Here is a 25,148-nt window from a genome sequence, read left to right on the forward strand (position 1 = left end):
CTAGTTTGCCTTCTCTGAGAGCGCCTGACGGTCCACTTTGCCATCCGAAGTGGTCGGCAAAGCGCTCATGATGACTATATCCTCGGGTACCGACTCCATAGGAAGCTGATCTTCCAGAGTTTCGAAGAGCTGTCGTTGGATCGTTTGCCTGGCCTGCTGCTGAAGTGGCTGATTACTGAAAGCGGTGGGCTCTCGACCCTGATGATCAGTCGGGAAGCGCCAGAGAGCTTTGTCCCTGACACCATCACTACCAGCTACGGTGTCGGATGGACGGTAGAAGACGGCGTCGAGGCCACCGCGCTGTGAGAACTGCCTCGCCCAGCTAGATGCAACTTGATATCCGGCTTCTTGAGCGATGTTTGCCAGGTCTAGAGCCGAGAGAGAGGGGGGCTCTTGGCTGGTCTGACGGACGGACGCGAGCCACGCAGAATCATCATCCGCGTTTTCTTCGTGCCTTTTTCCGTCCGCGAGCGCGTCGAGACAGTGCCTCTCAAAGGCAGTCTTGCTGTAGGGAATGTTGCTCACGGCCATGATGTCTGGGTTTTCGGTGATCAGACGATGCGAGAGGGTTGCACGATCCAGTCCTTGATCCACGAAGTTAATCCATTCGTCACCGGCGACTTCCCGAATGTTGCTAGTAAGGTGCTGCTGCTGTTCTCCGCTCTGTTGGCTTCCACTCGCAATGTAAAGGACCGCAGCGTAGCGATAGCAGCTCAACTCGTTGGTGGCCTTCATCTTTTTCGGGATGATGCAGACATGCTCAATGAGGCCTGGAAACCGGTCAGGCAGGCTGGTGAAGAATGCCGGGTCAACCAAGAATTCAATCTCGGCTTGCTCCAGCTCCGAGATCTTTTCGCGAAGAGCGCCCTTGCCTGCCTTTCCGCCCGTGGCGTGAAGTGCCTTGGTGACCAGGAACTCCTTCTGAAGAGCAAACGATCGGATATCCCCAAACACAACTGTCTGAACGGAGCCGAATTTTAGGATGCCCTCAACCACCTCTAGAAGGTAGGCCTGGCTAGGGAAATACTGGGCAACCGAGTTGATGACGACCTAGTCGGGGGAGGGCGACCCCAGTAAATGAAAGTCGGTTGCTGTGCCTTCGTACACATGCACCTTGTCTGCGAGTTCAGGGATCGATTGAGCCGTCGCTGAGACGAAGTCGACGGCCTTACGGGATGGCTCAATACCATGATAGGAACGTATGTGGCGCGCGAGACTGAAGAGAATCATGCCGGAGCCGGTTCCGAGTTCGACAACGTTGACGGGACGGTCGCGAATGCTGTGCGTGACCACCATATCGATGGTATCGTCCAGCCACTCGTTCATGTCCGTCTTGTCCAGCAAGCTGCCATCGTAGGCCGAGATCCAGCCGGTGAAGTCGCGCCCGACAGATTCCCGCCGCGCTTCGTCGTCGATGGTGGCGTAAACGCGCCGGTCAAAGACCGACTCCCACAGCTGCACTTGCTCCGCTTCGAAGTCATCGCCGGACTGGCCCAGGGTTCGGATCTGGTTCTCGAGGGCTTGGTCGTGCAGCGTCACAAAGCCCACCAGCATATCTTCCCCGTATTTCTGTACAGATAACACGGCCGCGTCTTTGACAGACTCATGACTGCGCAAGAGCTGCTCGATGGCATGGATGTCTTCAGCTTCCAGGGTATCCATAATTTTCAACAAGGGGTACGGCAAGTAGTGGGTAACGAAAGGTGGCTGGTCTTTTGCCAAAGAAAATGATGGAGCGAGGTGAGCGCAAGCAATCTTTCGTTTTGAGGTTTTCTAATCTGATGTTGAGATTCTTGTAACCGCAACTTTGCTATGCACCTCGATAATCCGTTTGTGACATGTTCGGACATTGCCCCCATGAATATTTCTATGGGGCTGGTGTTCCACGTCATTTTTGATGCATGTCAGCAGGACGGAGGTCGGGTCACGTTGAAACCCTGCGTTGACTATTTGTATCATCTCCCTCCTAACCTTTTTCATACGTTCGTATAGGTAACAGGCTACCGCCTGCGGGCATACCTTGTTTGCATTTGTGGCTCTGTTACGGATACATGGTGTGGACTCACCTTCTGCAGTTCCCGGAACCCATGTCGGGTGCGCCAACTTCGACTATGAATACAACGCTGTTTTGATCTTTTGTTCAGAAATGAGACGGTTCCCATATTGGCCGACCCCCGAAAGTCCCTGTTTTAGAGGCATCTCTGACCAGGTTCTATGCCCCATATTTTCGGAATTCTAGCCAGAATAGCAAGAACCATGGGAAACAAAAGAACTTGGCATGGGAGAGCAACCCGAGTTGACAGGGACTCCTCGCACGTTAGGTGCTGATGAACAAAGATATCGTCATATTGTAAGGGTGCAATAGCAGTGGCATTCTGAAATAATAGATACTTCACTTAGAGAAATCGTTGGCGAAACCTGAAGGGCCGAACCGCGTCCAATACGCATGCCTAATCCTTGGATCATAGCACGAATTACCAACAAACCCGTCTAACATTGCTGGAAAACCACACAGAGCCACCGCGGTCTGGTAGAACTGGAGTATCATCCGCTGCGCGCCGATAGGAAAATAGCGTAGCGGTCTACAAGACTCATTGTGCGCGTCTCACATGAAGCTATGTATTGTTTTTAGAACAAATGCATTTTGTTTCCTGCAGCTCTTTTCCTTGGTGTTGTACCTCTGTAAACTTTTGTTTTGTAACTTCAGGGATGGTGTTCAAGCCAAGTGTGAAATAAACAAATCTATGTCTAGGTATCAAGTGAAGGCCATGATGATTTATATAAATTCAGTTCCGTATTCACAGCCAAATCGTATTTGGTATTATTCACGCCTTCTGACGAGTAACAATCACGTCCGCCAACGCCTGCAAATCAGGGGCGCCAACGATCTGCGTAAGAGCCAAATCAGCTCCGTATTCTCTCTTAATCCAGTTCCGCAGCTCCACCGACACTAGAGAGTCCAGGCCGTACTCGATGAGACTGCGTGTCGGCGATAATAGACGAGACCTTCCCGGCCAAAGCATCGAGAAGACTCAGCCGCCCTCCGGCAGCGACCTCGCCGTCGCCGTGGTTGTCCAGCGCGTGCTTGTTCTTCCTCCACTTCTTCTGACGCAGGGCGGACAGGTAGCGCGACCGCTCTTCCAGTCCGTGCGACTTGCCCTGGGGCGAGTCGTAAAGCACGAACGCAATGGCTCGCGAGTCAATGTTCAGGCCTGATGACGGGCCGATGATGGCGCCCTTGATGACGGTGTGGACCTGGGCGATGGAGATGTAGAAGCCCAGCTTCTCGAGGAGCTGCTCGCGCATGCCTTGCTGGATTACATAGCCGACGTCGTCCACGACAGGCAAGCTGATGGAAATGGTTGGTTTGCCAGCGCGGCTCCTCCACTGCGCGAAGGCGTCGAGGAAGGATGATGTCTGGCAGTAGATGGACTGGCCGACGTTGCCGACGACGTTAGCCCCGGATGCGAGGGCGACGAAGAAATCGAGATCAGGGAGGAGGTGGTGGAGATTCCAAGCGGCGACGATCTTGGGGCCGTTGATGGTCTTCCAGTCGTCGAAGGAGGCGTTGAAGAAGATGGAGTCGCGGAGGTACATTGAGCCTTGACTGCTTCCAACGCGGCAAGGAGACTGTCTCGAGAGGAGACGTCACACGCCACAGCACGCACGTGAATCATCGTTGAAGGCGAGTCGTAGTCGCTGATGAGCTTCGCCACCTCGGCGTTGGTGGCTGAACGGCCGAGCACGACGACGTTGGACGCACCGTTCCCCAGCATCCAAGGCACGAGGGACTTGCCAATGCCACCGGTTCCACCGGTGATGAGATATGTCGCATCACCGCGAAGCAAAGCGCTGCCGTCATCCCGGCGGAGCGGCGATGCCACGTCTGCCACGACCCTGTCATCTTTCCCCATGATCGCGACAATCTTGCCGATGTTCTGACCACTCTGCAGAGCACGGAAGCCGGAGACGATATCGGAGACGGGCACCTCATGGATGGGCTGGATGGGCTGGATAACCTTGGCCTCGAACAGGCTTACCATCTTCGCCAAACAGGCCTGGATGCTGTCCGACTTGTGCGAGAGGTACGGCACGAGGTCCACCGCGAAGAAGGAGACGTTGCGCTCGAACTGCCTCATGCCGAGGTACGAGTTCGCCAGAATGTCCTTCTTCCCGATCTCGACGAAGCGACCAAACTCGGTGACGATCGACCATGTGTCCTGAAGCAGCTCGCCGCTCAGGGAGTTGACGACGACGTCGACGCCGCGGCCGCCCGTCACGTTGAGGATACCAGCAGCGAAACCCCGCTTACGGCTCGAGTAGATATGCTCACGCGGCACGCCGAGTGTCTCGTGGACAAACGTTCTCTTCTCCTCGGACCCGGCCGTGGCGAAAACGGTGGCACCCATGCTCTGGGCGATACGCACGCACGCCTGGCCAACAGCTCCCGAAGCCGCGTGGACGAGGACGGACTCGCCCGGCCGGAGCCTCGAGACATCGTCGAGACACACGAGAGCGGTGACGTAGGCGACGGCCATGGAGGCGGCCTCGGCGGGGGAGAGGCCCGACGGCAGCTTGCAGGCGTGTGCCGCGGGAATGCGGACATGCGTCGCGAGGCCGCCCTGGGCGATCATGTAGATCACGCTGTCACCCGGCCGGACATGGGAGACGTTTGCGCCGGCGGCGACGACGGTGCCTGCTCCTTCACGGCCCGGCAGACTCCAGGGTATGGTGTTGAGGAGGGCTAGAACGTCTCGGAAGTTGATGCCGCAAGCGTCGACCTTGACGATGATCTCGTCGTCGCCCAGCGGCTTCTCGGCGGGGCGCATCAAGTCGTGGCGCTTGAAGTACACCGAGTCCATGACGCCCGGCGTGTCCATGGTCATGAAGAGGGCGCTGTTGGGGCTTGAGCCGTCCCAGAGGTTCTGCTCCCGTCGGACCGAAAGCCCCTTTTCGATGGCGAACGTCCTCGTTGTCTCGGGGAGTCTGCGAAGGCGAGGCACTTGGAACATGCCGTCCTGCCACACAAAGTCCTGCTCGAGGAGCTCTGCGGGCGACGAGGAAGAATCCTTGACGAGTCTCTCCGTGAGCTTGTCGACCAGCTCTGCCGTCTGCGTTGGGTCGCTGGTTGGTGCCTTGCTGAGCCAGAGGAGCTTCTTCGTTGGATCTTCCAGCCGCAGCGTACGGAGGAGGCCTTGAACGCGAGCAAAGTCGGGGCTGTCGGAATCGGGGGTCATCCAGAGAAGGCCGCGCGTGTCGAGCACCATGGCTCTGAGTGCTGCGAACGCCTCCTCGGTGGCTATGTCGGCGAGGAAGCTGGTCTCGCCGCAGTCTAGGAAGATGCAGAACTTGTCCCTGATCTGTTGGGTCTCTGGAACGGACTTGATAATCTGTGGCTTGAGATGCTCCAGCTTGCTCTGGACGGCCCCGGCAAGCTGCCGCTGCTCCTCGGTGATGGTGCCACAGATCGTCACCTCTCCTGCCGCGTCGGACTCTTCTTCTTCGTCTTGGATGTCCTCGGACAATTTGGTGGACCACATGGTCTTGACAATGCAAATGTCCGCACCGGGCCAGTCCGCCACCGCACCTTCGACGCCGTTGAAGCCGAGGGTGACGAGCAGCCGGTCCCAAGTCTCCTGGGACATGAGCGGGCCGTCGTTTCCCTGTCTCCAGCTATTCTCCGTCAGCCACCAGCCCGGCAGGATGGTGTACGGGAGGAACGCGGCGTCGCAACTCTCCGGTAGCGACTCGACGATGGCGAGCTTGCCCGTTCCCGGTCTGAGAAGGCTGCCGATGTTGCGGACGGTCTCCTCGATATCCTGCGTCGCGTGTAGCACATTGGACGCGATCACGACGTCGTAGATGCCCACCTCGATGCCCTGCTCGGCCGGGTCCTGGCTGATGTCGAGCTTGGTGTAGGTCACCTGCGGCCATCTCGCCAGCTTTTTGCGCGCGGCATCGAAGAAGCCGGGCGAGATGTCCGTATATGTGTACGCGGAGAAGTTGTCCTCCTCCTCCGGCTCCTCGGCGGACAAGGCCTGTAAGACCTTGGTGGTGGCTGCGCCCGTGCCGGTGCCCACTTCGATGATCCGCAAGTCCGGGTTCAGCTCGCCGAGCTTGGCGATGTACCTGGCGAGAGCTTGGTTGCCCCTAGCCATGGTGCGAATGTCGTCGTAGTGCTTCATGAGAAGGCCGTCCTTCATCATAACCTCCAGAGGCTCGACCTCGCCGCGCAGGATCTCGGGGATCGCGTTGCCCACGGCGCAGATGAGCTCGCCAAAGGCATCGTCTCGGGCAACCTCCTGCAGCAACTCGGCGCTGGCTTCCGGCTCGTCATCGACGCTGCGGACTTGGACCCCGGCCCATACCAAAAAGGCCTTGAGGTGCTTTGGCAGTGTTGTTTCGTCGAGGCCGGCGGCGACTTCGATTGCACGCTTGAGGAAATGCCGGCCGACGGCGTTGTGCTTGTGTCGGGGGAGCAGCTCCTCCGGAGTCCACGAACGGTCCATGATGGACTCCGAGAGAGCCTTATTGTCGGAGAGGTCGACATGCGGCATCAAGACCTCTTGATAACCTCGGGGCAGAGTTTGCTTGACGTGCTCCTCGCCTTCCTGGCCGGCATCGTTGATACGCTGGTACGTTAGTTCCATCTCGACACAGGGCACGCGCTCGTTGGAGCCCTGGGGGCCATCGGCCCACACGACGATGCTGACATCTGACCGGCCTGTCTTCTCCTGAAAGGTCTTGCGATGGGAGACGGTGGTGAAGAGCTGGCCCGGCTCACAGGGGATGGTGTTGGAGAGCTGCATGCGGCGAACGTATGTCGGCACGAAAGCCGGACGCGGCTCCGGGAGGCCATCGCCGACGGCGAGAAGGGCGGAGCTGAGCACGGAGTCGAGCATGGGAGGGTCGACCGTCATGGCAGATCCTCGCTTTGGGATGGAGAGCGGCTCCTCGTCGTTGGTCTGTCGAAGACGTGTTCGGTGAACCGTCTTGCCGGGGGACCTCCACATCTCGAAGATGTTTTTAAAGCTCGAACCGTAACAGACACCGGATTGGTCGAGAGTATCATATCCTGACAGGGCGGTGGCTTCGTCCAGCTCGGCCGCGTTGACTCCCTTCAGAATCTTCTCCGCGGCCTGCCACACCGGGCTTTCAGACGCAACGAGGCATTTCTCCCCCGAGCCGGCTTCGATTCTGCCGTGGACGTGGGTGACCCAGCCTGTCTGCTCGCTCCAGGTCATGACCTCAAAGGCCCACGTAGACGATGAGAGGTGACCCGTTCCCGTCTCTACGGGTCTCAGCTTGGTACAGATATCAACACGCTGCTCTTCTTTGATGTGCAAACCGCGCTCGATGTGCATTTCGCAGATCGAAAAGGACGTGGCAGGATCGACGGTGGCAGTGGTGATGGATCGGAAGGCATCCACTGCCAGACTCAAGAAGCCAGTAAAAGGGAATAGAACGTCGCCGACAACCTTGTGGTCCCGGACCCATGGCAACTCGTCCAGCGTGAAAACCTGGCGGAAGACATGGTCTCGCCCCTGAGAGGCCATCTTCCAGCCCAGGAGGGGCGTGAAGGTGTGGCCGGAGTGGAACTTGCCGACCGAGACGGACGATCTGTGGATGAACCTTGCCTTCTTGTCCCACTCGTATGAAGGGAGATCAGCCAAGACGCGGTGCCGACTCTTCGGCCCGGTTCCGTTAATGGCGTGAAAGTCGACGGTGAGTCCCATGGCATATAAGCGGCCAGCAAGTTGCAGCACAGCCTTGGCGTCATCCGTGCCGCGAACAAGCGAGGGGACATACGTGATGCTATCCTTCTTCTGCTCTAATGACTGCAAGGTCTGGTTGATGAGCCCCTTAAGGGCGGCATGCGGGCCAATTTCGACGAGGACGTTTGCCGAGGATTCGTTGGCCACGAGCGTGACGGCCTCGGAGAACCTGACGGGACTGACGAGGTTCTTGGCCCAATACCGCGCGGAAGTGATGGCTTCCGCGCCCTCGACTTGGCCGGTGACAGATGAGAAAAGGGGCAGCAACACTCTCTTCTTCTCGTAGTCGCCATTAAGCGCCAACCGGCTCTTGCGATCGTCCATAAAGTACGGCTCGATCGCGGCAACATACGAGCTGGCTACACGCTCCATGTGGTGGGAGTGGTACGCAACATTGACTCTCAGTCTGCGGTTGAAGATACCCTGCGTGTTGGCGATGCGCTCGACCAGGCCTAGCTGAACGGCGGTGCAGGCCGGCTGGCTGATCTCCGCCTCGTTGATCCGGGACCCTTCAGACTTGGCCAGCTCCTCGGCCAGCAACCATGTGGCGCCGAACGCTCGGAGGTGCTTCTCTGCGTCTTCCATCGCCTTCGCGAATACCGGGTATTGAGGACCGAGATCCGCGGCCATGCGGGCGGACTGAGCCCCCTGACCTGTGAAGACGAAGCATGGGGCGGGCTTCTGGCCCGCGGCCACCCTGCCTCCCGTGCTGGACAGCGAAGGGGAAACAAGCTGCTCACGGAGCTCCGAGAGGGATCCCGCGACAAGGGCCATGCGGTGAGCGAAGTGCGTCCGTCTCAGGCCGAGTGTGTAGCCCAGGTCACCCAAGTAGGAGGAGGAATCATCAACGGAAACCTTCTCGAGATGGGACGCTACCTGGGATTGATAGCTAGAAAGGGACGCAAGGGACTGTGCGGAGATGGGAAATAGCATTTGAGAGGGCTGAGACGACTTCAGCGACGAGGATGACGATGAGGGGTTCTCATCCGCCTTATACTCCTCAATCAACACGGCCGCATTGCTCCCGCCAAAGCCGAAATTGGTGACCACCGCTCGTCTGGGCCTTGATTCAGGAGAAATCCATGGCGTGGGACGGCGGACAACCTCGAGCCTGGAGGAGTCAATCTTGGGATTCATCGTCTCTAACTCCGCGTTGGGGAAGATTGTGCCCAGCCGGACCATCATCGCCGCCTTGATGACGGAGAGCAGGCCGCTAGCGCTATGCAAATGGCCAAAGTTGGACTTCAAGGAGCCGAGGTAGACTTTCTTCCCTTCTCGGTCCCTTCCGATGACATTGGCCGCGGCAGAGGCGTCGATGGGGTCGCCGACGGGGGTTCTTGTGCCGTGGCCCTCGACAACATCCGTCTCAGCCGGCTTGAGGCCGACCTTTTGATGCACGCGCCAGAGCAGCTCCTCCTGAGCTACCTGCGACGGCAAGGTGATTCCTCTCGTGCGGCCGGAGTGATTGGCCGCCGAGTTGCGGATGACGGCGTGTACGGGGTCACCTGCCTCGATAGCCATGTCCAGCCGCTTCAGGATCAAACAGGAGGCGCCTTCGCCTCTCCCGAAGCCGTTTGCGCGGCTATCGTAGGAGAAGCACTTGACGTCGGACGAGAGGGCGCCCAGGGTGTCGAGCTGCGACATGGTGTGGTGGTTGACCATCAGCGACGAGGCGCCGACGAAGGCCGTTTCGCACTCACCAGCGCGGAGGCTTTGGCAGGCCATGTGCACCGCGTAACCGCTGCTGGAGCAGGCGGAGTCGAGAGAAATATTCGGACCCCTGAGGTTGAAGAAGTAAGAGAGGCGGTTAGACACCATGCAGCCCGCGTTGCCAGTGATGCAGTACTTTGTCGATGTTGGGAGATCTTCAATCATCTGCTGGCCATACTCTGCCTCTTCCTGGGCTGAGAAGACCCCCGTCTTGGATCCTGAAAGCCTGTCAAGGGGCAGTCCTGCACTCTCAGCGGCTTCGAATGCACATTCTAGCAGCACACCTGGACGGCGTGTCAGTCTTCGTCTGCGGCTCATGTGATTCAGACGCGAGTCTCAAAACGATATCTGAGGTTCGCGAGATATGAGACGTGTGAAAGAGGTAAGGAATTTTGCTTACGAATTTGGGGGTCCATTGACACGGCCTCCTCGGCAGTGATGTTGAAAAAGGGAGCGTCAAAGGCGTAGATATCGTCAGGTAGGAAGTAGGCTCCCTTGGCCGAGAGAGCACCCGGCTTAGCAGAGTCGCTGTAATGGAACGACTCATGGTCGAAACGGTCCTCAGGGACGCGTGAGAAGGCCGACTTGGCCTCGGACAGAAAGTCAAAGAGCCCCTATCTCCCCACGCCAGGCGCCCTGTAGGCGACGCCGATCACCGCTATCGGCACAGGTGGTGAGGTTGAAGCTGCCATGATGATGCTACTACCAGATCATACGAGAGAGAGGGATAGAAGCGGTCTAGTCTGTCGACGATAGCACACAAGATGACACGTTATTTGGAAGAATGAATTGATCAATGATGAAAGAAGGGGCCTTTGATCAGACAGACTCTTGAGAGAAAGATCAAGATCTAGTATATCTGTCCGTCTGTGTGTCTGTGGTTTTGTTCGCCTTCCAACGGGATATTGGGTACTCTGGTTTATACGGGAAATACAGATCCGATGATGATCGGGTCGATAGACTGATTGTCGCCGCATACGCATTCAAAACTCGCACGCGAGGCGATTCCATTTTCACCTGACTCCATTTTGGACTAAAGGAAACGACTTACATGCATCACAGGCCGGGGGTGCACCCAACAACAAGTTGCCAAAGTCAATTAGGCATAGGTGACCTGCTATACGAAAGTATGAAAACCGTTAGAGGCAAACTGGATATAGGTACATTGATCATACGTGACAAATGTGTCAGCTGTAACATAAGAAACCCTTCTTGTCGCTTAGTAACAAAAGACCCGTTGCTTGCAGTCAAGTAACTATCTAAGTGTAACAGTATATCGAGGAAGCATGGATCCAGTGGAGTTGACGTGCTTGCAGCCTGCGTAGGTTCCGCTGAAGATACGAACATCCTCTTGCGGATGCGGTGATCCACCGCCACATGGGACTTTGGTAAAGGAAGACAACCCGAACGAGAATACGTATCCTGTTCTATCCCTGTTTAAAAAGTATCGAATCAGACTTATTCGATATAGCAATAGATTTATATGTAATTTATAGCTAGTCCAACCAACCCCAGTCAGATCGACAAGAGATTTACCCGCCCTAGTTCCCGTCCTCTGTCCATCCGGCTCCCGAGCCATGCAGCCGAGCCGCCCCTTGCAGCTTCCACTTCGAACCAGGTTGCTGGTCAAGCCGGATTGATAAATCTGACATCGTGCGACCATTGGTACAGCACTCCGCCGAGATCCAGTTACCAACAGGAGAGCTCAAGTCTAAGCGAGACCACATAGACCATTCCGGAACAGCCATCCCGAAACGTGGCATGCCGAGATGAAGAATGATCTTTTGTAAGAATCCCTACCTGAAGAATGATGACATGCCGGCCGTCTTTGCCGCAGAACACCGGTCAGCAAACGTCAGCGTTGCAGCAAGTCCCGCTTGATGGCGATATTTTGCTTCAAAGTCGTATAAATGATTCGTAACCCAAAGTATAACCCTGGATTTCGCAGAGGCGCCCGGGCGAGAGCGCAATCGAAGGTACTTGGCAAGCAAGTACACGATACTTGGCCGGAACGGGGTCTTCGTGTCGGTCGGCCATTGCCTTCAGACTCTTTGATTACGTTAGATGTTTTGGGGCTGTCTCTCATAAGATATGGAAATAGCAACCACCCTCTGACGAGGTATCTCAACAAATGAAAAAGAAGAAAAGCCAGAATCTGTCTGTTTGTGAGGAACCAAATCTGTCAATCCACTCTTTGCTTCCTGGCTTGGCCGATATGAGCATGACAAACTCAAGCCTCCTCGACGATCCCGCCATTCTGGCCCAGATTTGCGAGCAATGCCAGCTTTCCCCCAAAGACATCCAAGATGTCTACCCATGCACGCCGCTGCAGTCGGGCATGATGGTGGACTCTTCTCTATAAATTCACGTTATTGTTCACAAAATTGACCCTTCCGTTGACTTGGACAGGCTATGCGCTGCCATAGATCAGGTCGTAGCCTCGAACGAGGTCTTGAGGACGAGAATAGTCGACTGCGATGGCGCTGGCTTGCTGCAGGCCGTGGTAAAAGGGGGCGAGCCCGTCCTCCGGTCAACCGAGACAGATCTCGAACGGTTCCTGGAATGGAACAACTCGGTAAAGACCGACCTGGGCACGCCCCTAATCAGACTCGCTCTTGTCTGCTGCAGCTCTGGAGATGGCGGAATCAGACTGGTCAAGACCCTGCACCACGTCATGTTTGACTTCCACGTCATGTTTGACTTCCACGTTATGGAGTTCCTTATGGACGACACCTGGAGCATCTATCAGGGCATCGCGCCGCCGATACATGCCCCGTTCAAGGACTTTGTTGAACACTGCGCCGCCATCAACTCCAAGGAAGCCGCCGCCTTCTGGAAAGGTCGCTTCAAGAATGGTGCATCCATTTTTCCACCGCTCCCTGCCCACCATCACCAAGTCCTGGCCAACGAGGTCTTGACCCGGGACATATCCTTCGCCAGCGTTAATGCCGGCCTACATAGAAGCCGCCTGGGCCATGACTGCCTCGGACTACACCAGCAACGACAGCGTCGCCTTCGGTTGCATATTGTCAGGACGTGGCTCAGGCCAGCCTGGCGGTGCAGAGACGACCTTCGGGCCTACCATCACCACCGTCCCCGTGCAAGTTGATCTGCGGCGGAACATGACCATCCAGCAGCTTGTCAAGGGACGGGTTGCCTCGAGGCGAGAGTTGTCTACGAGTCCCTTCTTACAGTACGGCCTCAGGAGAATCCGCAATATCAGCGGCGACGCCCAGCAGGCGTCAAGCTTCCAGAGCGTGCTCAACATCGTGCACCGCGCGCACACGGCAGGACTCGGCACGTCGGGCTTGAGCCTTGATGCATCGCACACCGAGGAGCCGCCCAAGCCGTACGGTCTTCTCCTTATCTGTGCCCCGGGCGAGAAGCAGATTTCAGTCAAGACGCTCTTTGACCCGGCCGTCCTTGCTCGGGAGCAGGTACACAGGATACTGCGGCAGTTTGAGCACCGCCTCAGACAGCTTGTCACCTCTTCCCCGTCAACGCCGCTGAAGCGGCTGCCCTGCCTCAACTTTGGCGACACGTTAGAGCTCATGGACTGGAACAGTCGAGGGTTCGCAACAGGTGCGCCTGTGGATTTGTGTCTTCACAGTCGTGTCTTTGCCAGGGCTGCGGAGCAACCCAATGCGCTGGCTGTCAAATCCTGGGACGGCGAAGTAACGTACGCTGAACTGGTAACTATGGTCGACAACCTCGCGCACGAGATCTTGGCTGCCCGGCAGGGAGAGATCACTGCCGAAGAGCCAATATGCGTAATGCTCGGTAGATCCCTGTCTCTGGTAGTATCTCTGCTGGCCGTCATGAGAACTGGAGGGACTTGTGTGCCCATCGACCCGAACCTCCCCGATGGCCGCAAGGAAACCATCTTGCGGCAGTGCAGGGCTCAATTGATTCTGACCTCGTCCGATTCTCTTCGTCAAGAGTTTCAAAAGGATCACATCACACACGCCGTTGTCCTCAATCGGACCAAGGATAAGACCAGGGTTCCTGGGTTCCCAGCCGACATGGATGTCAATACCCCTTCGTCGAGGGCCGCATACATCTTGTTCACCAGCGGCAGCACGGGTCATCCCAAGGGAGTTGTCCTAGAGCACCGATTACTTGCGTCTTCCCTTACCGCTTGGGCGGACGTGTTGGGCTGGAGCAGGAACTCGACGGTTCTGCAGTTTTCAGTTCCAGCTTGGGACGCGTGCGCGCTCGAGATCTTCGGCTCGCTCCTCGCTGGCGCGTGTTTGTGCATCCCGTCAAATCTAGACCGGGAGTCTGGCTTGGGAGTCTACATCAGGTCCGCCCAGGTCAACTCTGCCATCCTGACCCCGACAGCCTTGCGCAACCTCGCGCCGGAGGACGTGCTTCCCAGTCTCCAGACGCTTGTCTCTTGCGGTGAGCCCATCACTCGAAGAATCTTTGAGACTTGGAGCGACAAACTGCGGCTCTTCAACGCATGGGGGCCCTGCGAGGGTTCAGTCGTCGCATCCATGGGACACCTCGCACCTGATGCTCGTTATCCTGACACAATCGGAACGCCGGTAGGCTGCGCCGTGTGGATCGTAGACCCGGAAGACGCCAGTCGACTTCTACCCATCGGTGCCATGGGTGAGATGCTCATCGACGGACCAGGCGTGGCGCGAGAGTACTATCTGGCGCCCGAGCTGACCAAAAGCTCCTTCATCAAACCCCCCTCCTTTGTGCCCAAACGGCAGAGTAGCCTTGGCTCCTCCTCCCATCATCTGTACCGGACCGGTGATCTGGCCCGATACAATGCGGACGGCACCATCGCCTTCGGCGGCCGACGAGACAACCAGGTCAAGGTTCGTGGCCAGCGTTTTGAGCTGGGTGAAGTCGAATCCGTCCTATCCAGTCACCAACGTGTCTCCAAAGTTGTGGTGACTACACATCAGGCTCGCAACGGGTCTGCAAACAAAGACCTCGTCGCTGTTATCATACTCGACGACCAGCATCTTGCGCGCCATGATAACGGTGCCAGTGAGTCTGGAAAGATGAACAGAATCCGTCTCGACGGTGAGAGCCGCAATCAGCTGCAAGCTATCCGAGAGTTTGCCGAGGGCTGTCTTCCAACGTTCATGGTGCCCACCGCATGGCTGGTTGTCAGCGACTTCCCACTCACTCCGTCCAGGAAGGTCGATCGTATCAAGATCCAAGCCTTTCTGGATACCATCGACATGTCGACCGCCCGCGCTGACGCTTTCCGATCAAACCCCCAGGTAAATTCGTCCCGGGCGGTAGACGATGACCACCAAGTCCTCACGCCCCCGGTAAGTCCGGCCGAGGTGGCTCTACAGCTGGCGTGGTCATCCGTGTTGGGGATCGACCCGTCAAACATTGGCCGGGAAAGCTCGCTCATGCAGCTCGGAGGAGACTCCATCACAGCCATGCAAGTCGCGACGCGCTGTCGAAAGCAAGGCTTCCAGATCGCAGTGGCCGATCTGCTGCGCAAGCCCACCCTCGCGGAAGCCGCCAGGGAAGTCCAGCGGACTGCGCAAGAGACGCACTCCACGGCCATACCAGTAATGGATGTGGTCGAGCAGTCTCAGCACCGCCCGTTGTCTGCCATCCAGAAGTTCCTTGTTGAGGATGGCGGCCCGGCCGCGCACAACCAGTTCAATCAGGCATTCCTGCTGGATCTTCACCTGAGCATGGCGGTAGCGGCGACGCCCACTCGCATCCAGAAGGCTCTCGGCAAGCTCGTTGCGTATCATCCGATGCTGAGATGCCGCTTCTCCCGTGTTGAGGACGACCAGGGTAACAGTACTCTGACCCAGTGGATTGCTCCCTGTGAACAACACCAAGACGGCGAAGCTACTTGGGGTTTCCGCGCACACCGCGATGTTGACTCGCAAGCCGATCTTGCGGCCATCGTATCCAGCTCTCAGTCGAGTCTCAACATCGTTCAAGGGCCTGTCTTCGCTGCCGATGTCATTGTCAGTTCGCAAGGAAAGGTTTCGATACTCCTAGTCGCGCACCACCTCGTTATCGATCTGATGTCGTGGAGAATTCTATGGGAGGATCTCGAGCTTATCCTACAGGACGATGCTTGCGTCCTGCCCCCAAGTCTTCCTTTCCCGGTCTGGTTACAAAGCCAACGCGACATGCTGAAAAGCGGCAACTCATCTTCCTTGTCATCCTCCAAAGCGTCATCGGTGTTCTCATCGTCATCGCCCTCGCCAGATTCGGCATCATCGCTCTCGCGGGTCTCTTCGCCACCGCCGTCTCCGTGGCCCAAGGCTGACCGTCTTTTCTGGGAAATGCACAACGTAACACCCAAGATGAAAGATACGCTGCGGATGAGTTACACCCTGGATCAGGAGCAGACGGCTCAAATCATGGGACCGGCTTGCAACTTGCCCTTAAATACGACCCCAGTTGTTCTCCTGCTAGCGGCCGTCGTATTGTCCTTCCGACGCGTGTTTCCCGATCGAGGCGCCCCTGCGGTCTATTGTGAAAGTCACGGCAGAGACAAAGGTTTCGCGAACAAGTCAGTTGATACTTCACGCACCATCGGCTGGTTCACCACCCTGTTTCCCCTGTCCTTGCAGGCTATGGAAGCGGACAGCCGTGTTGATGACGCAGTCATGGTCATCAAGGACGAATACCTAGACACCTTACGGACAGCTACAGAGCAGTTCGCTTCGGAGGTACTTGGCGGGCAAAAGTCATTCAAGAGAAGCGATATCGAGTTGATTTTCAACTTTGCCGGCCGCCTGCAGCAATTCACACGAGACGACGCTCTCCTGAAAATTCGCACTGATGGGCCCCCAGTCCACCTCGAAAATGTCACGGGAGACTCTGAGCCGGTCGGTCTTTTGAGTCTTTTTGCCTCCGTCGGTGAGAACAACGAGCTCACGTTCACTCTTGAATACGATCGCCACATGGCCCACCAAGACCGCGTTGCCCGTTGGATACAACAGGAGCTGGGCAACTGCGTCCGCGAGATGACATCTACGCTTCCCGGAAGCCAGCGCCGCTTGACAGCCAGTGACTTACCACTTTTGAAGTTGGCATCGGGAAGTCTTGAGCATCTTCATTCCCAGTTGGCGGGTCTACAAATTGCCCAGGACAATGTCGAGTCAATTTATCCGTGCACTGCGACACAGGAGGGCATCCTTCTTGCCCAGATCAGCGGACACGACTACCACAACCGCTTCTTATCGAGGCTCACCTCGTCTGACGGCGAGATCGATCCGGATAGGATAGCAGATGCCTGGAAAGCCGTCTGCAAGAAGCACTCTATCCTGCGAACCGTCTTCACTAACGGCCTCTCGGACCAAGGCGGCTTTCAGCAAGTCGTTCCCAAAGAGCATGAGCCATCTGTTTCAATTGAGCAGATGCCGGCGGATGGTTCGACAATCATACAGGTGTTGGCGTTGCAAGAGAAGCGGGCCTTGGACCCCAAGAAGCCACCCCATCACTTATCTCTCTTTCGCGAATCAGCTTCTGTGGTATACGCCGCCTTGGACATCAGCCATACAATAGTTGCTGCGAGAACATACCAGGACTTATGGAGGAACGTCGGGAGGGAATACTCACGAGCAGACAGGGGTAGCCGTGTCGCTGTCACCCCGGGCAGGCCCTTCTCAGACTACGTCGTCTGGCTGCAAGGTCAGGAACAGGAGGCACGCCAGCACTGGAAAGAGTATCTAGAAGGCGTCAAGCCATGCGTACTCCCTCTAGACCCGTCCGCTGCTTCGGACTATCGTGCCTGGGGGCCCATTGTCCCCTTCAACGATGCTCGTCTGTTGAATAGCTTCTGCAAAGGCCAGGGCATCACGAGCGCCATGGTCATGCAGGCTGCGTGGGCTCTGGTGTTGTGGAAGCACACTGGCAACTCGACGGTTTGCTTTGTAGCTTCTCGATCTGACCAAGAGGTACTGGCAGGCGTCGATGACACGGCAGAGCTCCTAGGGCCCTGCATCTCCATGCTGCCTTGCAAGTTTTCCCTCGACAATCCCGCCGCAATGACTGCGATGGATGTGCTCCATGCAGCTAAAACCGCCGCCTCCAGCGCGATGAGCTATTCGGGCTGCTACCTGGCAGAGCTGCACGATGACCTGGGCCTGAGAGACTCGCCCTTATTCGACACGGCCATGACCGTCCAGCGTGCCTGGCCAGCAGACCTGGGCGGCGACGGCGGTCATCTGGCAGTTGAGACGATGGATGGCGAAGATCCGACCGAGTTCTCCATCGTCGTTGGAGTTTCTTACTCGGACAGTGGACTCATGATTCGACTGGCACACGAACGTGCCCACGTTTCTGACCAGCTGGTCGGGCGCATCGCGGACACCTTTGCGAGGGCCATCGAATACATGATCCAAACACCGCATGAGCCCCTAGTCCATCTTGACGAGCATTCCTCTTTGCCAGCTGGGTCTCTAGATCTCCTGAAGCAATGGAATGCAGAACCCCCAGCCGCGGCAGCGTATTCAAATGTCGTCAGCGCCTTCCAGGCCATGGCCCGCTCGCAAGGATCTGCCCCCGCTGTCTGCTCATGGGACGGTGATCTGACTTACAGCGAGCTGGATCGTCTATCCGATCGCCTGGCGTACAAGCTTCAGATCGAGCACGGCGTCCGAAGCCAGAGCGTGGTTGCCTTCTGCTGCATCAAGGCAACGAGCGCCGTCATCATCATGCTGGCCGTGTGGAAAGCTGGCGGCGCCTTCTTGGCGTTGGATATCAACCACCCACCGGAACGTCGAACGGCCATTTTGAGAGAGACGGAAGCCACATTGATTCTCGTCAACGCACCCGAACGTGTTTCTACAATGAAAAGCTGCTTTCCCGGCGGCGCCGTTGACCTCGTGGATTTGACGGCCCTCGAAAGTTTCACACCAGACAATTCCGCCATCATCGATGAGTTGAGGTCCTTCACGATCGATCCACACCACGCCGGCTATCTCGTGTACACATCTGGAAGCACGGGGCGACCCAAAGGCATTGTGCTCGAACACAAAGGCATCGCTACAACCGCCCAGGAGATACCGCGCATCATGGGTGTCACATCGCAAAGCCGCATTCTGCAGCTGAACAACTTGGTCTTCGACTTCGGTCTCCTAGACATCATATTTGCCCTGTACAACGGAGCCTGTGTGTGTATGCCGTCCGACGCGGAAGCGTCCGGTGATATCGCCGGTGCGATACGACGCACCGGCGCCAACTATGTGCAATGCACGCCGACGTATGCCACATTGTTCAGCCCGCAAGACTCCCCGAGCGTACGAGCGGTGGTCTTGGGCGGCGAGGCTCTCAGGCAGGAGAACCTGGAAACCTGGGCCTCTCACGCTCGCGTCATGGACGTGTACGGCCCAGCCGAGGTGGGTATCTCGAGCGGCAGACCTGTTGCCGTTAGCGAGAGCGGCGCCATCATCCAGGACATTGGTCTTCCCGTTGGCTGCCGATACTGGGTTGTCGACCCGCAAGATCACGATGAGCTGGTCCCCGTGGGAACCACCGGTGAGCTCCTCATCGAAGGACCTATCGTGGCCCGCGGCTACGTGAACAGCCCCCAGGCAATGGCTGCTGCCTTCATTGATGCGCCTGCGTGGACACGGCATCCCGACCTTGCGCATATGGGACTCGGCCAGCGTCGCTTCTACAAGACGGGAGATCTCGTCACGCAGAAAGCGGCAGACTCTTTTGTCTACGAGAGCCGGAAGGACACCCAGGTCAAGATCAGAGGCCAGAGGATCGAGATGGGCGAGATCGAATACCACCTCAATCGACAGACGACAGGAGACACTAAATGGGTCGTCGACGCCTTTCTTGAAGGCGCAGGCCAAGAGAAAACTTTAGCTGCGTTTTGCCAAGTGTCGAGCAGAGATGCCGCAACCCTTCCGGCGTCAGGGCTCGGCGACAACGTCCTCGCAGCCATGCCTAAGGCGGCCGAGGCAGCCGCAGCAGCCCTTCCACAAGTGTTGCCGTCTTATATGGTGCCGGAAATCTTCATTCCTTTGCGAAAATTCCCGGTAGTTGGGCCGATGAAGACGGACCGTAAAGCTCTGCGCACGATGGCGAGTGGCTTTTCTGCATCCGATAAACTTTCTTACCGTCTTGACGGACGGCAGCAAGACGTCAATGTCCTGACACAGCCGAACGCTGCTTCTGGTGGAGAGCTGACAGATCTCGAGCTGTTGCTGCAGCGCACGTGGGCTGCTTTGCTCGGTCTTCCGCCCCAGTCGATCAGGCCCCAAGATGACTTCTTCGTCCTCGGAGGCAACTCCATCCGGGCCATGCGTCTTGTGACAGCCCTGAGGAAGTCAAGGCACCGTCTCGGCGTCGTTGATGTCTTCAAGCATCCGACCCTAGCAGAGATGGCGATGAAGATTGGCCAGCTTGCAGGTGACCGCAAGGCCGGTGTCTCGCAGAGGTCCGCCTCTGTGCGGCCGCGTGATTTCCCACATCTCGGCTTTCTGGCCAAGAAGAGAACGTGGTTGGACTCATCAAATATCGAGGGTGTCTCTTTGGCAACAGATCTCCAAGCGCTCATGCTCGCCATAGAGCATGTTCCAGACTGCGGTACTATGGTTGCAACTGTTACGCTTGAGCCTCTCAGCGGGAATAATCATCAGAGCCTGGACCTTGCTAAGCTGCGAGAAGCTTGCGAGCAGGTCATCCGCCACCATGGCATCCTGAGAACAGTCTTCATCCAGAATAAGCAGTCCCTGTTGCAGGTGACGCTGCGGAACCCGCCGGTGGAGCAGATTCACGTGCTACGTGCAGGTGAAACGAGCCAGCACCGAGTCTCGGTATCGTCGGATATGCTTGATATCCTGCCTCACTTTGACCTGCACAGCGACGATAGCGGGTTGCTCTGCACCCGCCTCAAGCTGTCCATCCATCACGCTCACTACGACGCCGTCTCCCTGGGTCACCTCTTGGGAGATCTGAAAACTGTCTATGCCGGAACGGCCATCGTAACGAGGCATCCAAGCTTCCATGAGTGGTCTTCGTACGTTGCCAAGGCTGACGGGGTAGTCGAAGGGCAAGATTTCTGGAGAAAGTTGCTGAATGGTTCCATGTCTCACCCCTTGGCACCTAGGGGCAACACGAGGCAGCAAAAACGATTGTCAGATTCACATCAAAACCAACACCTTGCGTCATTCAAGGTGCCGACCGCGAATCTTGCAAGCCCCAACGAAACTCCCGCAACGGTCTTGAAGGCCGCGTGGTCCTGTGTTCTCTCTCAGGTGCTCGAAAGCCCTGACATCGTCTTCGGCTTTGTGAGTGCTAACCGCTTCTCCGGCACATTTCCTCGCGGTAGCGCGGAGCAGGTGGCTGGGCCGTGTATCAACCTGGTGCCTATGCGAGCTTCCATGGGCGATGGCACCAAGTCCATGACGTCTCTCGTCACGGAGCTGCAAGACCAGCACAACCAAACCCTCCCGTATCAACATGTCGGATTCCGTTCTATCGTAAAGCACTGCACGCAGTGGCCGACGAGCCGGTTTAACTCGGCTATTCTATTCCAAAACCACGAGTCAATGGGCGATAGCATCAGGCTAGGAGATACCGAGTGCGCAATTATCGGAGTTGGGCAAGGCGCAGACTCGGCTGACGTCTGGATCTCGGCGGTTCCGGGGATGGATCAAACGCTCAGCATTGAACTGAGGTTTTCACCGGTTAGGGTGCCGGTAGGGCTGTGCCAATGGATCTCTGGCTACTTCGAGAGCCTGTTGAACAATCTATCGGGGTCGTGGGAAAGGATAATACTTGACATCCATGAGGACGTTTTGCGCGCGTCCGGGCCCAACCCGTTGTCTCCTATTCGGTACGATAGAGACACAGCCAGGACAGCGGGGGCCGATCCGGAGGATGTTGTTGATAGAGTGCTTCAGGCGAAGCATTTTGAGTACCTTTGATAGGTGTGTAGCATACCGCATAAGGACTGATTCTGTGGCATCGAGGTGCCGCAAGAATCATGAAGCATCCACGACAGTTGGTCCTGTTCTTACAACGGGTCATGTCAAAGTATGGAGCTGGGTGCACCCACCTTCATTAAGATCTACTTAGACTAAGCCCAGACTTCATCCAAGGTTCATTTTTTTACTACAGCTTTATCGCTTGCAAACCGAGGGGCTGCTGCTGGGGTACACAGACGAAAAAAGAATTGAAGACACATCAACTCCTGAGCAGTTATATAAATACTGTTGCATAGATAGATACTGGGAAGGCAAGAGAACAAGGGAAAACGAGTGGAAGTTCGTGCATCGTTATTCTGTAATGCAGGCATAGTCTGGGTGTTCTAGTGATTGGGGAAAAAAGGATCAGGTACAACATTACGATTGATTGAACTAGTCAACATATATCAGTGTCTTTGGAATCTGCAGCTGGATAAATGCTGCCAATGGAAGCCTAATTGGAGGAGATCAAACATTTTGGTGAAAGGTGGACTGATGTCCGTTTTGATCTGATTTGCCCGCGTAAGTGATTACGCATACTTCGCATGGATTTCAGGAAACAAACGTGCAATTTTGGGGGATACCGCATAGTAAAACAATCGCGTGGTGGCCAGTCGCGGTAAGAATACGAGCGCCGCCAAGATACTTCTATCCAATAATAGGCGAGAATATCGGCTGAGGAACAGCGGGCGTATTGCAATGACGCGTCGCAACTCTCAACCAGATATTGTTGCCTAGGAGCAACTCGCGATATAATACTGCTGCGAATGTAAAATCTCCTTTGCTATTCGGTCCCCATCTCACAACCCACACATAGAAGACAACACATTCTTTCGGAACACACGCAGCTCTGAGCTCACTCTCTGCAGTGGATTTCTCTGCCCCAAATTTTCTTTCACAGCTCAATTTGGACGAAAATGAGCACTGTCGAGGATCAACGCCGAGGAATGGCCCAAGCCGAGGCCGCCGGTCTCGAGCTCCTCGGCCCTTGTCCGCCTCATCTAGGCGAGGCTTGGATCGACATCCCACTGCCAGATGGACAGGTGAACCGCACCAAAATTGTTTGGCCAAAGCCCATCGAAGGCCAGTCTTTGCCTCTGCAGACATCGCTTGTCGTATACTTTCACGGGGGCGGTTTCGCCGTCGGCAGCCCAGACATCGTCCTCGCACCCACCCGAGGCTTCGCATCCATGTTTCCAACTGTCGTCGTCTGCCCGTCCCTCAATCAACTGCCCGAGCAACCATTCCCAGCGCCCGTACAGATTGCCTGGGAAGTCTGCGCTTGGCTTTCTGATGCGAAGCACTTGAACGGCGGAATCCTGGAAGCCGAGGATGTCAAAGTTGATCTGCATCGCGGCTTTGTCATTGGCGGTGTCAGCGCCGGCGGCGGTGCCGCAGCGAGTATCGGTGGGATATCGGCGGCGATCGCGGCTGGGTCGAATGGCTTCGATGGTCTCAGCCCCTTGAGAAGTCCCATCACGGGGATCTTTTCGGGCACCCCGATGCTCGCCACCGAGACGATGCTGCCGCCGCGTTTTAAAGAGATGTTCAAGTCCCGTGAGGAGAACGGCGACGGTACCGGGCAGACCAGTGCAATGGTCCGAGAACTTGAGCAGCTCCTCGGCACTGCCGTTAACACACCATGGTTCTCGCCGATTCACCTGGACTCATCAAACCCAGCATTTGCCAAGAATCATCCGCCCAAGGTCTTTACCTACTACACGACACTTGATCCCTTCCGCGACGACTGCCTAATTTACAACAAATGGCTTTCAGAATTGCCGGGTGTCGAGTCTCGAACTTCGGCGGTTGAGAATGAGAGCCACACAGCGTGGGTGTCACTGCCGCCGCCAGAGTGCCATAGTCGGAGGATTAAGGAGGCAACACTCGACGGTATTTCCTGGCTGCTCGGTCTCGATTGGAACAGGAGGAGATCCGATTTACCTACTTAAATCATTCCTTAACTTACTGTAGTTATCGATTGAGGACTTTGAGTTTATGCTTCTTTTAGAGGTAAGGTAAGCGTTGGAAAAGGCTGCTTGCTTCTCTCAAAACACCCGAGCATTGTGGTTTCTGAACAGCAATGCATTAATTCAATGAAAAGAATTAAGCTCAGCTCTACTGCCACATGTAATGATTACAAGTTTACTCGGTGATGAGCGCTGTGTGGGGGCTACAAGACTATAGCAGATGACTCACAATGAGCAATTTCAGAGTTCAGACGAGTGATCTAGACAGTGTTACTGCGAAATAGATGTGAAATTCTAGAGTCGTCTCTATATAAAATGATACGCAAATAATAAAAAAAATGCAAATGGACGTGCTTCTCAAACATAATTCCTGCCCTTCATTGACGCGCCCGTCATGACCATCCCTGTCGTCTCTGTCGTCTCTGTCGTTGAGCTATACAACCCCGAGGCCGAGTCAACACTTGGATCTCGGATGCTTCTCGGACCTATCGATCACATGGTCTTTCCCACTGTTCCGACAAACGTAGTTTTTGTCTACGAACGGCCCAAAAGCAGCCCCGCGAACAGCTTCATGACGGCGCAGGCACTGCAACTTTCACTTACACGTCTTCTCACCCACTATCCCCATCTCACCGGTCGGTTTCAACTCAACAAAAGCTCCAACACATTCGAGATTGGAAACTTTTCAAAAGGCGTTGTCTTTTTGCAGGCAGAATGCGACGCAATCCTTACCGACATCGCTGCGCAGAGCAGATCGGGTCGCATAATTGTTGAGAACCTGCCGGGCTCTGGCAACGCTTTGATGCCGCCGTTCGAGGCCACAATTGAAGGCATCTGCCGGGACCCCATCCTCGCAGTCCAACATACTCGCTTCGCGTGCGGTGGAGTGGCTTTGGGGATCCGCCTGCATCATATGGTCTGTGACGCTGGCGGCTTCTTCCAGTTCGTGCGAGACTGGGCGACAATTCACCGATCCTCGTCTCCGCCATCGCCGCCGGATCTCAATTACTACCTATCAGCGCCCGATGCCATGTCTGCGGAAGAAAGGCGTGCCGCTCTCGATGGCAACCCCTTGTTCTGGTACGCCCAAGATCAGAAGCCCGAGCCGGTCCCGGTCGACGCGCCGAGTGCTGTTCCAGCAGATGGGGACCCTATCGTCGGTCACACCTTGCACTTCTCCAGTGAACACCTTACCTTGCTCAAGAAAAAGGCAACGAATCCTTCTGGCCAGGGCTGGGTCTCCGCCTTTGAGTCAGTGTCTGCGTACCTCTGCCAGACCATCTACAAAGCTCGTCTCCGTCTGCTCGACATGCAGGGCGTGTCGTCGTCATCAGCCGCTTCTCAATTACGGCAGGGCTTTTGGGTTCAATCGACACTCGTGATCCTTCGAGGCTCGGTCTGGGTTCTCGATACTTTGGCAATGCGTCGCTCTCCATCCTCACCCGCATCGATCATTCCATACTTGCAGATGGCGAGCTCTGGCAGGTGGCCGAAGTAATCCATAACTTGGTGCGGTCGATGAACAAGACGAACATGGAAAATATCACGAACTGGTTTGCGGCGCAGCCAGACAAGAGCCGCCTCAAAATGGACTTCGATTTCGGCACTGGGAATTTTGTTGTGAGCCAGTGGTCCAGACACGAGATGTATTCCGGGGTGGACTTTGAGACAGACGTTGATGGAAACTCGGTCGGTCCGGCTCTCGTTGCTCCTCCTTTCACGGAGGTGTCATTGATGGATGGGCTGGCGCTGATGGTATCATC

General features: G+C 56.3%; 5 protein-coding genes across 5 annotated transcripts; 3 read left to right on the forward strand and 2 right to left on the reverse strand.

The window, feature by feature from the left end:
- Positions 1 to 1,662, reverse strand: COL26b_010474 (putative secondary metabolism biosynthetic enzyme; the record flags this gene model as incomplete). The annotated part of the gene is made up of 2 exons (XM_053183173.1): positions 1 to 1,050; positions 1,114 to 1,662. The coding sequence occupies 2 exons, from the start codon at positions 1,660 to 1,662 to the stop codon at positions 1 to 3; spliced, it is 1,599 nt and encodes a 532-aa protein (XP_053032893.1).
- Positions 1,663 to 2,922: 1,260 nt separating this feature from the next.
- On the reverse strand, positions 2,923 to 10,177 carry COL26b_010475 (Type I Iterative PKS; the record flags this gene model as incomplete). The annotated part of the gene is given in 4 exon segments (XM_053183174.1): positions 2,923 to 3,630; positions 3,669 to 9,703; positions 9,886 to 10,099; positions 10,112 to 10,177. 4 exon segments carry the CDS (start codon positions 10,175 to 10,177, stop codon positions 2,923 to 2,925), a joined length of 7,023 nt encoding a protein of 2,340 aa, XP_053032894.1.
- A 1,982-nt stretch (positions 10,178 to 12,159) lies between these two features.
- On the forward strand, positions 12,160 to 21,376 carry COL26b_010476 (NRPS; the record flags this gene model as incomplete). Its single annotated transcript, XM_053183175.1, has 2 exons — positions 12,160 to 12,340; positions 12,426 to 21,376. The coding sequence occupies 2 exons, from the start codon at positions 12,160 to 12,162 to the stop codon at positions 21,374 to 21,376; spliced, it is 9,132 nt and encodes a 3,043-aa protein (XP_053032895.1).
- Positions 21,377 to 22,332: 956 nt separating this feature from the next.
- Positions 22,333 to 23,367, forward strand: COL26b_010477 (uncharacterized protein; the record flags this gene model as incomplete). The annotated part of the gene is made up of 1 exon (XM_053183176.1): positions 22,333 to 23,367. One exon carries the CDS (start codon positions 22,333 to 22,335, stop codon positions 23,365 to 23,367), a length of 1,035 nt encoding a protein of 344 aa, XP_053032896.1.
- Positions 23,368 to 23,779: 412 nt separating this feature from the next.
- COL26b_010478 (uncharacterized protein) lies at positions 23,780 to 24,883 on the forward strand (the record flags this gene model as incomplete). The annotated part of the gene is made up of 1 exon (XM_053183177.1): positions 23,780 to 24,883. One exon carries the CDS (start codon positions 23,780 to 23,782, stop codon positions 24,881 to 24,883), a length of 1,104 nt encoding a protein of 367 aa, XP_053032897.1.
- Between the last annotated feature and the right edge of the window lie 265 nt (positions 24,884 to 25,148).

Source organism: Colletotrichum chrysophilum (assembly GCF_026319265.1).
Source record: "Colletotrichum chrysophilum strain AFK26 chromosome Unknown scaffold_112, whole genome shotgun sequence".
Lineage (NCBI taxonomy): Eukaryota > Fungi > Ascomycota > Sordariomycetes > Glomerellales > Glomerellaceae > Colletotrichum > Colletotrichum chrysophilum.